The following is a 16,627-nucleotide window of genomic DNA, read 5'->3' as shown; positions in this document are numbered from 1 at the left end:
ATAATGAGCTGCTCTCCTCCCCAGTGAAGTTTGTGCCTCTCTTTCCTTCCCCCCCCATCCATAAGCTCCCTCCCACCCACCTCTGTCTTTAGCTTAATTGACAGCAACGATCCCCTTATCTACCCTCCACCCTGGGGAGCATTAGATGCCTGTTCCCCCTGGACCCAGCCCCCTCACCCCCCAGCCCACAGTTCTCTTATTATTATTTTTTTCTCCTAAGAAAAAATGAAGAGACAGCAAATCACGTGGGTGCAGAAACCAATGAGACACTTGATTGGGCCTCAGGCGGGGGCCTCCCTCCTATGCCCCCCCACACCCTAGATGGGAGGGAAGGAGCTGGAGGAGGAGAAGGACGGCCAGGACAGGGCCAGCAGCCAGCACCCACCCACCCATCCTGCCGGCGTGAGGGAGCTCCCTGCGCCTCACCCACAGCCCAGCCACGGCCCCAGCTCTGGCCTGTCTGTCTGTCCGGCCGGCCGGCCCCCTGAGCCCTGCAAGAGGCGCCCCTGCTCCCAGTAAGTAACGGATCTACACTGATTGAGACAAGGCCGCGGGCTCGGGCTTTGGCCTTCGCTGTAGAGGCCCAGGTTGGGGGCACTGAGGGTGGTCAGGGGACCCTAACCCTCCTTGAAGACTATAATGGTAGGGTTTCCAAGGAAAGCGAGCTTTGATTTCCCAGCGCTTTAAGATTTACAAAGTTCTTTCCTTTTGAGGTAGGCAGTATGAGTATCCCCATTTAATAGATGAGGAAACTGAGACTTACAGAGGAGCATGACTGCCTTCGGATCACCCAAGAGTTTACATGTCAGAGCTAAAATCCCAGCCGTGCTGCTCCTATTTCAAGCCCGGCGGCTGTTTCCAGTAGCTTTGCTCCCTTCATTCAGAAACGGAAGACGGTGGAAATGTTGGGGGGGGGGAGATAGTGGGCATTAGTTAGATGAGGAAGCATCAGCTGGGAGAGATACTGGCTCCTGGCCAGTGCCCAGTTAGGGCCCCTTTGAAGAAGGAGGGCCTGGAAACAGGCTTTCGCCTCCCTCTCTCCGGGCAGCAATCATGGCCGGAGGGTGGTTTCCTCTTGGTTTGGAGCTCAGGGCCCGGCTCACAGAAGGACAAGGCAGTTTACTAATGTCCCTTTCAGCTCTCCCTCGGCTGTGGGTCTGCGCACATGTCTTGTCTGCACGGGGGTGTTTGTCTCCATCCGTACCTTATGGGCATGGCTGGACATGCACCGCAACTGGGGGACCCCTGGCTCTCTAAGGAGGACTTTGGTCTTTCTGGAGGCTGCTCCTGTCGGTGGCCCTTTAGTCCCTCAGGATTGCAGTCTTTCTATTTGAGACTAAGACAGGAAAGAAGAGAGGAAGAGGTCGATCTCTACCTGGCTCTAGGACTAAGAGCTTCCCTTTCCTCTCCCCTTTGACTGTAGGAACTCTGAATCACTCATTTCCCTTCTGAACCTCAATTGCTCCCTCTGTAAAATGGGGATAATAAAACTTGCACTCTATTTCACAGGATAGTCCTAAGAAAAGAACTTTTGTAAATCTTCAAGTGCACAGAAATGTGATTTATTATTATTGAAGATGCATTTGGTTTGGGGGAGAATATGAAAAAAGGATTTGAAGATACCATACACCAACTCCCCTTAATCTTCCTTAGTACCCCCAGTATTATAGGATCATGGGTTTAGAACTAGAAAGGACCTTAGAAGCCAATGAGTTCTACGAGACTGTTTTGCAGATGAGAAAAGTAAGGTACAGAGAAGTGATTTGCCCTGCATCAGAAAACTTTGCCTGAGGAAGAATATGAATTCAGGTCCTCCTGCCTCTAAGTCCACTTCCCAATCTATTATACCACACCACTTCCAAAAAGCCCAGATCTTGTTTGTCCCCTTTCCTTTCCCAAAAGGGTCCACAGAGCAGATCCTCCCTGTTTCCTGCCCCCCATCCCCCAGTCAGACAGCTGATCAAATGCCGAGTGGCTTCTTTGGGCTAGAGTGTGGTATAGAGGGAGCACTAAGTTATCAGAAGACTTGGTCTCCAGGCTCAGCTCTACTAATTAATTGTGCAAGCCTGAGCAATTCCACTCTGTGGTCCTAAGTTTATCACCTTTAAAACGATGGGTTTCAATTCCATGATGTTCAAGGTCTAATCCAACTTTAATATTTTATTTATTTAAGATATTTGTACCTCTGACATTCTCCTTTTTAGCATTCTCTCAATGCCCCTAGGCTGGGAAACTGTACATCCTCCTGCCTCTTAACCTAACTGCACCGAGAGAGGTAACATCTCTTGTGTTTTTGTGACCCCTGTTTTGGAACCTTTGGAGGTTATCATTATTATTTACCTGTCCATTGTTTCCATCATGAAAAAAACAAGGCACCTTGTATCAGGAGGGACATAGAATGCTGTGCTGCAGGAGACACTTCCCTGGGAAGTAATGGGGGTAGGGGAATGGATCTGAATATAGCAGCCATATTCCTGAGCCCCAACCCCACCCTTTCTTTCTGATCCCCCATGAGCCTCTTCCCAGGGCTCTGATCTTTCTCTTCTTTCCAGTGTGGTATGGGGGAGAGGGGGGAGAGATGTCTGTATCAGTGAGTGTGTCTATGTATCTATCTGTATCTTCCTGGTTGCATGTCTATCTCTGTGTCTCTGTGTGCATCTGTGTCTAAAAATGTTTGCGTTTGCATAGGGCCTTTAATGTGTCTAAGATCTGTGTGTTCCTAGCCATGTGTCTGTGTTTTCATGTCACTCACTGGGAGTATAATATGCACCTGTGCCTTTCTTTCTGTGCCCGTGTGTGTGTGTATTTTTGATTGTACATCTCTATCTGACTGTTTTGGTGTTTATGTATATGTGTCTATTTGTCTGTGTATCTATCAGTTGAGATCAAAGTGCAAGAAATGTACATCTGTCCTCCTGTGTATCCCAATATGTCTGCATCTGTCTCTGAGTCTGGCATTCTATCACCCAGCAAACAATGATGTAGTTCCTACTTTGTGCCAAGCTCTGTGCTAGATGCTAGAGAAGACAAAGTGAGACACCCCCCTGTTTTCAAGGAGGCTGTGTGTGTGTATATCTACTTATGACTCTGTGTGTGTGGGAGAGACAGAGACAGAGAGAGACAGAGGGGAGAGACAGAAAGACACACAAAAACAGGGACAAAGGGGAGAGACAGAGACAGAGGCAGAGAGACAGAGAGAGACAGACACACACACACACACACAGAGAGAGAGAGAGAGAGAGAGAGAGAGAGAGAGAGAGAGAGAGAGAGAGAGAGAGAGAGAAGAGAAGAGCAGAGACAGAGAAAGAGACAGAGACACAGAGACAGAGACACAGAGACAGACAGAAAAGACAGAGAGAGAAGGAAGGAGACAGACAGACACACACACACAGAGAAGAGAAGAGAAGAGAAGAGAAGAGAAAGAGACAGAGACACAGAGACAGAGAGATAGAAAAGACAGAGAGAAGGAGGGAGACAGACATACAGAGAGAGAGAGAGAGAGAGAGAGAGAGAGAGAGAGAGAGAGAGAGAGAGAGAGAGAGAGAGCCCGCGTGCCCAGGCTATTCCCTGGTGCCAGGTACAGGTCTTTTTCTGATCCCAGATGGAAAAGAACGAGCATATGTTGGTGGTGGGATTCAGAAGGTGGGTTAAGGATTCACCAGGGGCATTTTTGGAAGGATGAGCCAATCCAGACTACTGCATTGCTACCGAAGGACTGAATAACTCCCCCCCCCCCCCTTACGATCTCTTCACACACACCCTCTCCCCGCCTGCCCCAAGTTTTCCAGTTCTGCCTAAAGAGGAGCCCAGAAAGGCAGCAGGGTCCAGGGATTGCCCCCACTTTTCGGGAGGATGCCGCCGTAATGAGAATCTACTGCACCTCTTGATCCAGTCGCATCCGTAGTGGCTGCTTACACGTTTAAAGATCGCGTTTTTCAGACAACAGACGTTTGCTCCCCAGTCTCTTTGGCTGTGACGATCTGGCAAAGAACGTTTGGGAATCGCAGTGGCTGTGACATCGGTTCTTCAAAAAATCCGAGTCCAAATGTTAGTCTAACTACCTTTATTTGTATGTACCTTAGGACCCTTAACTCTGGTCGGACTTTTTGAACGAGATGCTCTAACTGCCTCCTCGGGTGCCGAAGCCTGTGGGGAACTGGAAACACTATAGTGGGTCTGATCAAGTCACGTCATTTCTTTTGACCTCAGTTTCTTTCTTTCTTTTTTTTTTCTTGGCGTATGGGGATAATAATGATATATGTGTTGCCTGTCACAGATTTTTTAAAAAGGTAAAACGCTTTGCAAATCTTAAAGCGCTATATACATACTAATTATTATTATATTGTTATTATTCATCAAGAAAAGAAATCGAGGACGAAAGTGGTTAAGGAATTTGTTCGGGATCACTGCAGCATGAGAACCGGGCTTCGATCGCGGCCCGCGGCTTTCTGAATTTCTGCTACTTTACTCCGAGACCCTATAGTTAACAGAAACTAAAATCCCTTAAACTCTTAAAGAGCCCTTTTCCCGGCCTCAGTTTCTCCATCGGTGAATCCGGGACGAATCCTGTCCCTCCTTCCCGAGGAGGTCTCATTAAGGTTGAAAGCACTAATACAAGGAGGGATTTGAAAAAAACCAGTGTGGCTCCACATCCCTCGGGTCGTCGGGGAGGCTGAAGGAAGGAGCTTCAGGACCGCCACCAATGGAGCAGTTCCTGATCTTCCAAGCTGCCCGCTTCGGGGATAGTGCGAACTCCCAAGTCAGTGGGAAAGGAGTTTCCACTCCTACTGCTTTTTGTACCCGCGACTTGAGGAAAGGTACGCCGAATTCAGGGTGGTGAGAGATCTCAGAGCTCAGGCCTTGTTTAACCGAACCCCTACACCCCGAATCTCCGCCTCCAGAACTCTTTCTTCTAGGCCAAGGGAAGGAGAGAACATTCTTCAACTATTAGTCCTCCCGGGCCTTCCTAGAAAGAAATCTTCCTAGGTGGGCACGTTTAGCAAAAGCCGAACGTAGTGAAAGTAGCCGCAGTTGTTAGGGACAGCGCGACGCCGGATTCGAATCCCGACGCCTTCGTTAGCTTTATATCTCGCTTCAGAATCTCTTCTATAGACTTGAGTTTTCTCTGTGAAATGGAAATAATTCACCTTTTTTTGTAGCGTTGCTAGCACTCGGGGTAATCTAGAAGCTCAATGAAATCATACTTGCCGTAGTTACATATAAATCTCCCTGAGGTCCGGGCACAGCATATTGCATACAAAAGGCGCTTAATACGTTGTTTAGTAGAGAGAGAGTGAGAGCGAGAGTGAGAGCGAGAGAGAGAGAGAGAGAGAGAGAGAGAGAGAGAGAGAGACAGACAGACAGACAGACAGACAGAGGCAGAGACAGAGACTCTCTATTTGTTGAAAATATAAAATCATGTATATGCATGCATATGTACATGCATATACATAAATATGTATATAAAATCATGTGTCTATTTTTGTTAAGTCGTTACAGTGGTGTCCGACTCTTCCTGACCCCATTTGTGTTTTGTTGTTGGGTTTTGTTTGGTTGGTTTTTGGCAGAAATATTGGAGTGGTTTTCCATTTCCTTCTCCAGATCATTTTACAGATGAGGAAACTGAGGCAAACAGATTTAAGTGACTTACCCACGACATACACATATATGTGTTTTGTGTACACAAACTTAAATTCTGGACCCGTGATTTCCTTTTCCAGCTCATTTTATAGATGAGGAAACTGAGGCAAATAGGGTCATGTGACTTGCCCACGATATACACATGTATATGTTGTGTACATAACCCTAAATTCTGGATCCCTGATTTCATCTGCAAAGGGAATTCTCTGTGTGGGCACTCTCCTCATACGTAAATTAGCAACCCGGCTTTATTTTAATACGTTGCTTGCAGGCACGCTGAGGTGGTGGCTTATCCCTCGGCTAGTGTAAGTAAGAGTAAGGGATTCATCTCTGGTCTTCTGGAAACTAACGCCAGTCCTTCATCCAACACTCCACTTATTCTTAGAGAAATAACAATAGTTCACATTTCAAGCTTTTTAAGATTGACAAAGCTCTTTAGCAGCAGTGAAATAGACAGTGTGGGGAATTTTATGCCTATTATGTAGATAAGGCTACTGAACCTGAGAAAGGGAAAGTAGCTTGTGTAATTTAGAAATCATTAAGTCCAACCCTCCCAATTTCACAGATGAGGAAATTGAGGCAGAGTGGTTACACGTGAATTGCCCGTAATCACTAAACTAGTATAGTACGTAAAGTGGCATATATGTGTTTGTTGTTTTGGTTCTTCCCTCCTTCCTCAAGGCCTCTTCCTACCGTCTCATCAAATGCCCATAGGCTCATTCTTCAAAGCATTCAGTTCTCGGCTTTTTTCTGCTTCTCGGGGTTACTTTTTTTTTTTCTCCCTGGGTCGAACTATCTGGGAATGGAGTTTGGGCTTCATTGCTAATTAGGAACTTTTCTCCCCACTCTGATGTTTTACTTTTTTCTGTCGTGCAGTATTTGAGGTATGTCTCCTTCCGCATCTTCATTCCCACTGGTCTCAGACCTACCTACCCCCCCCAACTGAATACAAGTTGAAGAAAACAACTATCAAACCAAACCAAATCAAGAATCCACCAATATCCCTTTAGTCGAAGCGAGGTTTGCAAACAGTCTCGAGATTGCTGATTTGTACTTGTTAAGGGTACAAATTTGATGGGATTTTTATTTATTTTTTTCTTTTCCAAAGGTGAAGCTGGGGAGTTCTATCCCCAAACTAAACCCTGATGCTTGATCATCGAATCTTTGAGTATCCCAAATTTTCTGGGCCACAGATGGAAAAAAAGGAAAGAGGAAAGTGCAGGCAGCAGGGCTGGGAGTTCCAACGCAGAGATAGGCTCTTGGGACGTAGAATCGGTAGAGAACCTAGAATTTTCAGACCGAAATATTAAGACCCTTAACATATGCTATTTTAGAGCCAGAACACATCAGACCAGAAAAGGACATTAGAACATAGAATATTAAATCTGAAACAAACCTTAAATCAAAGACCATGGAAGCCAAAGAAGAAGAGGATCCTACAATATGGAATATTAGAGCTTAGAACATAGAACTTGGAAGCATGTTGTCTGAAAATCATTTTTCCTCCCAGAGAAGGAAACGGGGTCCAATGCGATTAACTGACTTGCCCAAGATCACAAGGTCTTAGGTAGAGGATGGGCGTGAGGTCAGAGAATCTGGTACCCCAACCCATGCTTTCTGAATCTAGCTAGAGAAGAAATACCGTATTTCCAGGTGTATCAGACATGCCAAGAGTCTCCATTTGCAACAGAAATGTGGGGGCTCTCCTGCCGCGAAGAATCACGGTCCCCAGTCAGTGCAAGCTCTTCTGAAAATGGGGGTCGCTGTGGGCAGTGATGTATTGGCTTATATGTAGAGGCGTGTGTAATCGGTAGGGCTTTTTCCCCCCTCCCCCCTCTGAGGAGGAAGCGGAGGCCGGGGCCGGGGGGCGGAGAAGAGCTCCCCAGATGGAAGCCGCCCAGGAGAGCCCTGCGCCCCCGCCCCCAGGGGCTGTCAACACCGCGGAGCTGACTCTCCTGAGCTGAGCCATAGTGCTGATTATCAGCTGCCGGACAGGGTGCGGCTTATAGCCGGCCGGTGTTCGTCTGGGCAGGTGGGTCCCAGCGCCTATGACCCCACGAGGGAGAAGACCCCAAACCCCAACAGGGCCACGGACAGAGCAAGGAGGTGGTGATGGAGAAGGAGGAAGAGGAGAAGGAGGAGGAGGAAGAGAAGGATGAGGAGGAGGAGGAGGAGGAGGAGGAGGAGGAGGAGGAGAAGGAGGAGGAGGAAGGCTAGGGACTGGGGGGTCGGGCGGGGTTGGATACCGGGACGGGGCGGGCGGATCCCGGGTTCTCTCAGCTTCCCTCTATGGTCAGGGCCCCAGCTGCAGGGATTTCGGGCAAGAGTCCCTCCACGGCGGACGAGCTTTCTGGCTCTGGACTCTTGTCCTTGCGGCGGCCGCCCGGCTAGGTCTCTCTAGATGTCTCCGTTTCTCTACCTGTTAGTATCTCTCTCTCTTCCTGGCTTTAGTATCTCTGCCCCTGGGTGTTTCTGCATTTCATATTTTGATTTCGTCTCTGGTTCTGATGAGTACTGCTGTCGGTGTCCGTCCCCATCTCTGTGTGCCTGGTTTTCAGTCTCTGTCGTTCGTATCTCCGTGTGCGTCTCTGCCTCTCTGTGTGTCCGTTTCCATCCCTCCTTTCCCCGCTTCTGTCAGTGTTTGTCTCTCTGTATTCTGTGTCTGTTTCCATTTCCTCTCCTCTGTCTCTGCTGCTTCTGGACGCAGAGTCTCTGAGGGTTCAGTCCATCTCCGTCTCTCGCTGTCTCACATCTCTGCCTCTCGCTGTGTCTCACGTCTCTGTCGTTGAGGTTCTCTTTCTGCATCTCGCTTGCTAAGCCCTCACGTCTCTTTCGGCCTCCTTCGATACCCACTTCTCTCTCCAAGTCTGTCTCTCCTCTTTGTTTCTGCTTCTCTGCCTCCGTTGCCACCCTTGATGTTAATCCGTATCTCTCTTCGCCTCCCAGTCTCTGCCGTCCGACTTTGGGCATCCTGTTTCAGTCTCTGCTGTGTCTCTGCTTCTATTTCCATTATTCCGTTGGCTCTACTCTCTCATCTCTATAATTTTGTTTCTGGTGGCCTCCCCCACCCGTAAGTCTCTACCTTTCCCCTATTGCTGTGCTTCTCTTTCTTATGCCTCAGTTTCTCTTGGAGTCTATGCCTCTCTTTAGATTTCAAACTCTTATCTCCGTCCGGAGTTCCACTCTCCCTGTCTCTGCGTCGATTTATTTCTGTCTTCAAGTCATTCTTCGGTCTCTCTCTCTCTCTCTCTCTCTCCTCTCTCTCTCTCTCTCTCTCATTCTCTCTCTCTCTCTCCCTCTGTCTCTTTCTCTGTCTCTCTGTCTCTCTCTCTCTCTCTGTCTGTGTCTGTCTGTCTCTCTCTCTCTTTCTCTCTCTTTGTTTTGTTTTGTTTTCTACAGTCAGCCCTAGTCTTTGAGCACTGGCCACTTTGGCTGAGCCTCTCCCTCAATCCCCTCTGAAAATCTGTCTCTGTTTTAATTTTTCCGCTTCACTATTTCTACCTGGGGTCAAATTTCCGGATTTTTTTCTCTGTGAATCTCTATCTATGATTCTCTCTGTCTCCGTCTCTCTCTGTGTTTCTCCCTCTCTCCCTCTCCCACTTTCCCTCCCTCCCTCTCTGTCTCTCTGTGTCCCTCTTTTTTCTATCTCTTTCCTTTCCCTCCTTCCTTTTTTCCCTCCCCCCCCTCTGTCTGCCTCCTTCCCTCCTCTCTCTATCTGTCCTCTCTCTGTCTGTTCTCTCTCTCTCTCTCTCTCTCTCTCTCTCTCTCTCTCTCTCTCTCCCTCCCTCCCTCCTTTCACTTTTTTTCTCTCTCTCTCCTTTCCTCCTATCTCTCTTTCCCTCCCTCCCTCCTTTCTCCCTCTTCCCCCTCCTCCACCTTCTGTGTCTCCCTACTGTCTATTTCTCCATTTTCATTTCTTGAAATCTGTTTCTACCTCCTCCAGCCTCCTTTTCCAAGGTGAACTGGCTCTGTTCTTCTTTGGGTCTCTTTTTTCTCCTAGAGATCTTTGTCTCTGTTTTGGATTTACTCGTAGAGCATTACTCCTTCTATTTCTAACCATTATCATTCTATCTGCCCTGGATCTCACCAACACCAGCACTTATTCTGTTTTGCCGAGATATCAGGATCTGACTTCCCTCAGTCTCTTCCTCTCCCCTACTCCACATCACTTCTTCTTCTTCCAGGTAGCTTGCCCTCACCTAGTCCTGGAGAGCTTGACTCGCTAGTGGGGGATTTTTTTTTTTTTTGCCAGAGAAGAGTATTGGGTTGTAAACTTCTTCTTCGACGACACTAGCTGGCCCCCTGGCAAGGATCAAGGCCAGGGCCTGGCAGTGCTGCTTCTGGCTGCTGGATCCCCCGAGGCCCAGCCCGAAACTCGGAGTTTGAGTTCCCTTACACTTCGTGCCCCGCCCGCTATCCCTCCCACCCTCCCGGGAGCGGGAGAGAAGGAAGAAAGGGGAGGGACCCTTCTTTGGGGGGGAAGGCTGGTTTCTCCAGGGTCCCGCGGGCGCAATAAAGGCTCCGCTGTAGCCCTGAGCCATAGCCCTAAGCCACGCCTGGCTCTGCTGCGCCGCGGTCCCCCAGCTAGGTACCAGGTTCTGTACCCTCAGACCCCGGCTGATCGCCCTGTGGTGACTTCCCTTTCTCTTCTCCCTCCAGGCGGCCGCCGAGGGCATGGACTACACGTACGACGAGGACCTGGACGAGCTATGCCCGGTGTGCGGAGACAAGGTGTCCGGATACCACTATGGGCTGCTCACCTGCGAGAGCTGTAAGGTGAGCTGCCCCCGCAGAACCACCGCAGGACTGAGAGGGATTTGGATAAACTCGGGGACGTTCTGTCGGGTCATTGACAAGTAGGAAGCTACCACGGACAGCCGAGAAGGGAGGGATGACGGCCAGGCAGCACAGTGACTGAGGAACTCTGTCCAAGGCAGACGAGCTATGGGGAAAGAGACAGTGGAGGACCCTCAGGAAGCAGCAGAAAGGGCAAAGTGCCCCCAGCTAACTGTCCCTCGTGGACTGCAAAAGATGGAGAGGGCTAAACGGGTGCTTGTCCCGCCTGACACAGTGGGTTAGATAGCCAGGATAGCTTGGGCCAGGTCGGAGTCCACCCGAGGGGTTCTGGCCTGGCTAGCCAGGAAAGAAAGAAGTGAAGAGATGCTGACTTGTAATTGGCTGGGGGTTGGGGGGAGAGAAGAGGGAGGTGGAGAAAAGGAAAATGGTTGGAAGGAAGAGTAACCAATGTATGCTCTGACCAGGACAGGACCTCAAGTCCCTAATAGGTTCTCAGGACAAGTGAGACCAAGAGAGAGGGGACAGGGAGAAGTGGGTGTGACTGAACGCAGTAAGGACTGGGATAGACGGAGAGAGAAAGGTGACAGATGTCGGCAGCTCCCTGGTATGAGAACCAAAATTTAAGGGGAACTTGAAGTGTTTGGGGGAGTCACGGAGGTAATGTGGTGGGATAAGGCGAGTAAAGTGGTAGTGGCCCGGGCCTTAACAGCGCAGGAAGCGCTGACTGGACAGCTCCTGCTTCCCATATTCACCTCTCAGAATGAGGCTTTGGGCCGGGACCACAATCTTTTCCAGGCTCCTGCTGTATGGAGCCCCAATTCCATTGCCATTTGAATGGTTGCAAGAATAAGTTCGGGATCGACCAGACACAAGGTCTTCCCTGTCGTGTCTAGTATTCAAGCCAAAGTGGGCACCTGCCCCAATTCAGAGTTTTCTGGAACCTGCGAAGTAAATTAAGGAGAGCCTCTCTCCAATCCCCTTAATTCCAGATAGGAAGGGTCCGGGCTAGCTATGGGTGTCACTGTCCTTCAAGGTCAAAAAGGGATCCCTGGGGACATAGATCCTCTCCCTGTCACACCCTTGTGCCAGCCTCGAACCCAGAATCTTTCCTCCGAGCTGCGTAGAAGCCTTTTCTCTGCCTTCTGGTGCCGATTGCTTGCGGAGCAACTATCTTGACCCAAGCACGCAGCTTCCCTTCTGCATAGCCCCTCTTTGGTCCATACTAGGTATTAGCTCTCTTCCCCGTTCCCACTTCTTAGATCCCTGTTCCGAGTGTCTTCTCACCTATAGTTAAAGCAGTTCCTGGGGAACTCTAAATAAGTTTCCTCACTTTCCTGTTGACCTCTCCCAATCTCGTTATGAAATCTCTTAATTATGGAAAAGCTGTTCTTCATTCTCTTTCTTTATATCTTCTTCCCCAACCTTCCTCCCTCCCATATCCTCCCCTCTTTCCTTTTATATTCTTGCCTCTCTCCCTATCCCTATTCTCGACTTCTTTTCCTTCTCTTCATGTTTTCACAAATTTCTCCCTTTGTCCTTTTCCCATATCCTTTACTCAATCATTTCTCCAGATCCCCTTCCTTTTTCTCATGCCTTCTCCCCTTGTTTTTACTCTCCCAAAGTCCCCTCTCTATTCCCTAAGTCCTCTCTCCTATCCCTAGGTATTCTTCTCTCACATCTTAGTCTCTTCCTTCTCTTTACATCTTCTGGATTCCCATGTACTTTTCCCATTCTCTAAACCTTCTCCCAGCATCATCTTCTCTTCTCCTCTTCTCTCTTCTCTTCTCCTCTCCTCTCCTCCTCTCCTCTTCTATCCTCTCCTTTCCTCTCCTCTTTCTGTCTCTGTCTGTCTCTGACTTTGTGTCTTTGTGTCTGTCTCTTTCTCTTTCTCTTCACCCTCATATATCCTCTTCTCACTCTCTGCATCTTTTCCTTTTCTCGGGATCCTTTCCTCTTATTCTTGGGTTCTCTTCCCTTTCCCACATCTTTTCCCACCTTTTATCCTTTCCCTTTCCCCAGTCTTTTCTTCTCTTCTCTTCTCTCCTCAGTTTCCCAGTTCTGCAGTGCTCTCCTATGTTTCTGCTCCCTTCATGAACTCTTTCCTTTTTTTCATTTCCTATCCCATTTTTCCCAGTCTTCTCCTTACTCTTCCATGTCCTCTTTTATCTCTCAGAATCCTTTCCCCAGGCCTCTTCGTGTAATCTGTCTCTCTTCTTCCCCCCTTATTCTCTCCTCCTCCCACAGCTTCTTCCTTCATCCTCTCCCAGCTGCCTCTCCCTTATGCAGGTGCTTTCTCCCCCTCCTCCCTTATCTGACCTCCCCTCCCAGACTCTCGGGTGCTAACTCACTCCATATCTCCCCGGGACACAGGGGTTCTTTAAGCGCACCGTACAGAATAACAAACACTACACGTGCACCGAGAGCCAGAACTGCAAGATTGACAAGACACAGCGTAAACGATGCCCCTACTGCCGCTTCCAGAAGTGCCTGACTGTGGGGATGCGGCTGGAAGGTGGGTGTGACTCTGGGTCCCAGCCCCAGTCCTAACTCCACGCACATGCCCTAGCCATAGATTCCTCCTCTCCCTTCCTGCTTCCTTCTTCTCCAGCACCAGCTGGTGCCCCACTCTGCAGAGCGTAGAAGGGGAGCAAGAATTGAGTTTATTGTAAAGAGAGAGAAGGGCTAGGAAAGTTGGGGAAGAGAACTGAGGGGATGTAGCCTGATTTAACCAGTGCAATGAGTGGGAGGGCAGGTAGGGTGCTGGGAACCCTGGAGGAGAGGGAACTCAGTAAACAGAGACAGCTTCTGACTGGAATCTACATTATTCTCCTGATGGTTAGCAGTACTGATCCTGATCTCTGGAGATCATAGGTGCATTTTCTGAAATTGGGTTTCATGAACTTGTCAAGTCTGCTAGTGCAGTGACAAAAGTCAGGGAAAATGGGCCAGAAGCCTGGGCTCTAATTCCACTAACTCAATGTGACTTGGACAAGAAATTTGATATTTCCTCTTCTGAAAAAAATGAGAGAGGAACAATTTCAGAATTTCACATTGAAAATTCCTTCCTTGCGATTCTAAAGTCCCTTTTGTTGATTGTCTATAAATCAAGGGACATTGATATCTTAGCCTTTTCCCTTAAGGACTCTTACCCCAGAATGGAAGAAAAAAAGGTGCATTGGAGGATTCAAATTTATGTAGTATTTTAAACATTTCATAGCTATTCTTCCATTATGAGTTTGCAGGGAATGCGAATATCATCCCCATTTTACTGATGAGGAAATGAAGCTCAGAGAAGGAAAATGATTTGTTAAATGTTCATACAAACATACAATATTCATGCAATGTTCATAGCAAAGTGTTGGAGCTGGGAGTAGAATACAGGTCTATTGAATTCAGATCCATCCCTTCTCTCATTATGGCACACTGCCTTTGAGTATGGAAGAAAAATAAGCAAGGCATGCCCTCTGAGATCCAGTCAGTTGTATGATAATAGGGCTAGGTTATCCAAATTTTATGATATGTTCAAAGGCACTCTTCTCAGATACTGACATTAGAGACATGTGGTCATGTCACTGGCTCAAAGAAACCCATGTGGTATGGAATTGAAGAGGCTCATTTTGAGAACCGAATAGTTCCATTAAATTGGAAATCCATGGACTTGTCTGTCCAAACACTTTTATTAAGCAACTACTGTGTGCATGACTTTGCACTCATCTCTGCTGAAGGTGATACAAAGATGATTAAATTATCGTATCTTTCCTCAGGGAGTTTGTAGTAGATTTAAGAGACTAAAACAAATAAGGGAAGTATGCAAAAGAACTTGATACGGTGAGGAAAAGAGGTATAAACAAAATACTGTAAGATCGGCTCACTTTTGGTATGATCGGGGAGGAGAGGCAAGGGAAAGAGTCAGGGGGCATTCCATGAAAGAGCTGAGCTGAGCATCTGAGCTGAGCACTGAAGATGCTCCAGAGAGGTGTCTTCAGACAGGCAAGTTGCAGTGCTGACTCCGCTGGTTTTTACTGTGATCCTCTTACCCAGGGGATACAAGAAATGGCACTGGTCCATTTTCAAGCGCCTCTAAATTCCCTTTTCTCCATGGGTGGGGGAAAAGACAGGAAATTCATAACTCAAATCTCAAAGAACAATAGAACACGGAGCTTAGAATTTAGAACATGCATTGTTATGGCTAGAGAAGACCTAAGATCATTAACTGTTAGAACAAAGAACTTGAGAGCTGGAAGGGACCTCAGAAGTTGCCTGGTTGGAGGCAGTGGGATACAATAGAAAGAGTATTACCATTGCAGTAAAAGATGGCACACTGTGTGACTCTGGCCAAATGATTTCATTTCCCTCCACCCTAGTTTCCTCATCTATAAAACTGGAGCGATCATCTCTTCTAGTTTCTAAGATCTTTTATCTTAGAAAGACAATATAATCTTTTCAAGATCACCAAGTGATCTAAGAGTCAGGGCAGGGTTAGGATCCATTTTTTCCTGACTTGCTAGATAGGACTTTCCCCATGGCCACAATATCAACATCAGTACATATATTCCCCAACATAGGCTGGATTCAGGGACCTGGGCAATGCTGTCTCTGAGTCTTAGAAACGGAAGAGGGGAATAGCAGAGGAGATTCTAGAGAAAGGAATTAGCCTCGACCCAAAGCAATGACTGACTGAGGCCTCTATTCATCTTCCTCCTTGGTTCCTTCCCTCCTTCCCTCCCTCCATCTCTCCTTCCCTCTTTCCCTCCCCCTACTTTTCCTGGGCCAAGGGAGGGCTCTGCCTGTTCCCTACAAGGCTCTCAGTCTGTGCTAGGAGATGGTGGGGGAAGGGCACCGAGTAGAGAAGGAGGGAGGGAGGAGGGAAAGCTGTGCTGCAGAGAAGCACCTGTTCCCAGCCAAGTGACACATTCTTGGGTCGTGGGAGGAACATCTGGCTGGGGACTAGGGAGGCCTTCCCGGGGGGAAGGAGCTTCCGGAAGGGCTGGATCCTCAGGCTGCCTCACTCAGGTTTGAACAAAATAGAGATCCATTTATGCATTCATTCAAATAAATGCTGAGCACCTACTGTGTGCCGAGCCCAGGGCTCTTCATTGTAGAAGATACAAAAATAAGTAATCCATTTCCCTGACTACCTTCCAACAAGGAGAAGAAACATGTATACAATACAATATAATATGCATTTATTAAGCACCACCTCCGCTGTGCCGAGTACTGTGCTCAGGGAGATACAAAGTATAGATGGGGGAAATAAAACACGAGCATCCTGGGAGCCCAGAAACTTGATACAGGCAGGATTTTCCTCCCATAGGGCAATAGGGCAGGCTTCTCTCTCCCCTCCTAATAAAAAGATGCTCAGCAGCCCCAGCCCTTTTTGAGAGGGAAAGAGGAGAAGTAGGAGCCTCATTTCCCTATATTCCCTTGTCTGCATTTGCTTAAATCTAGGACACTAGATCAGAGTTGGATTGGACAATTTGAGACCCAGGGCAACAATTTATTTGGAAGGTACAGAGAGTGAAGGGGTTCTCAAACTTAGGCAAAGCCATATTCCTTCGAGTCCCAATTGCAGTGAATTGCCAGTCACCTGCAATAAGATTCAGAAACTAATTGGTAAATGAGTTAGGGTCATTTTTATGGAAGATCCATGATATAACTATGAAAGTATGGCTGGTGAGGCACTCTTCATTTAATTTAATCATAATCAGAGAATGTCAGAGCTAGAAAGGACCTTAGAACATAAATGTCAGAGTTAGCAGGATCCCTAGAATATAGATCAGTGGTTCTCAAACTTTTGTTTTCAGTATCTTTATCCTGTTAAAAATTATTGAGGATTTCTCCAAAGCGTTTTTGTTTATCTGGGTTATATTTATAGACATTTACCAAATTGGAAATAAAAACTATTTTTGAATGTGTAGACCCTCTAAAAGGGTTTCAGAGATCTCTAGGATTCTCTAGACCATACTTTGAGAACTACTGATATAGATTGTTAGACCAAAAATGAGAGAATGTGGGAGTTTAAAGGGACCTCAGAATATAGAATAATAGAAATGTAAGGAATTGTAATTCCATTCTTTTCAACAAACATTAGTTGCCTCCTGTGTACAAAGAATTGTATTAGGGGTTAGAGATACAAAAGGGGGGGAACTCTTTTCTTCAAGAATGTAATCTGTACATAAATGAACATAAA

At 47.5% G+C, this 16,627-nt stretch overlaps 1 protein-coding gene and 1 long non-coding RNA gene across 2 annotated transcripts in view; one reads left to right on the top strand and one right to left on the bottom strand.

Annotated features, from left to right (window-relative positions):
* The first annotated feature begins 207 nt into the window (after positions 1 to 207).
* Positions 208 to 16,627, top strand: part of NR5A1 (nuclear receptor subfamily 5 group A member 1) — a 50,817-nt gene continuing 34,397 nt past the window's right edge. The window contains exons 1-3 of the mRNA XM_051979622.1: positions 208 to 515; positions 10,300 to 10,416; positions 12,808 to 12,949. Coding sequence (XP_051835582.1) covers positions 10,315 to 10,416; positions 12,808 to 12,949 — 244 coding nt within the window. The 5' untranslated portion in view covers positions 208 to 515; positions 10,300 to 10,314. The remainder of the gene's footprint in view (positions 516 to 10,299; positions 10,417 to 12,807; positions 12,950 to 16,627) is intronic.
* LOC127550564 (uncharacterized) lies at positions 6,688 to 7,750 on the bottom strand. The gene is made up of 3 exons (XR_007950884.1): positions 7,283 to 7,750; positions 7,037 to 7,076; positions 6,688 to 6,924 (listed from the first exon to the last, which is right to left on the bottom strand). It is a non-coding gene; the product is annotated as an uncharacterized LOC127550564 (long non-coding RNA).

This window comes from Antechinus flavipes, chromosome 2, assembly GCF_016432865.1.
Source record: "Antechinus flavipes isolate AdamAnt ecotype Samford, QLD, Australia chromosome 2, AdamAnt_v2, whole genome shotgun sequence".
In the NCBI taxonomy this organism is placed as follows: domain Eukaryota; kingdom Metazoa; phylum Chordata; class Mammalia; order Dasyuromorphia; family Dasyuridae; genus Antechinus; species Antechinus flavipes.
Note: the sequence above shows the minus strand (reverse complement) of the source record. Positions and strands in the feature narration are given on the sequence as shown.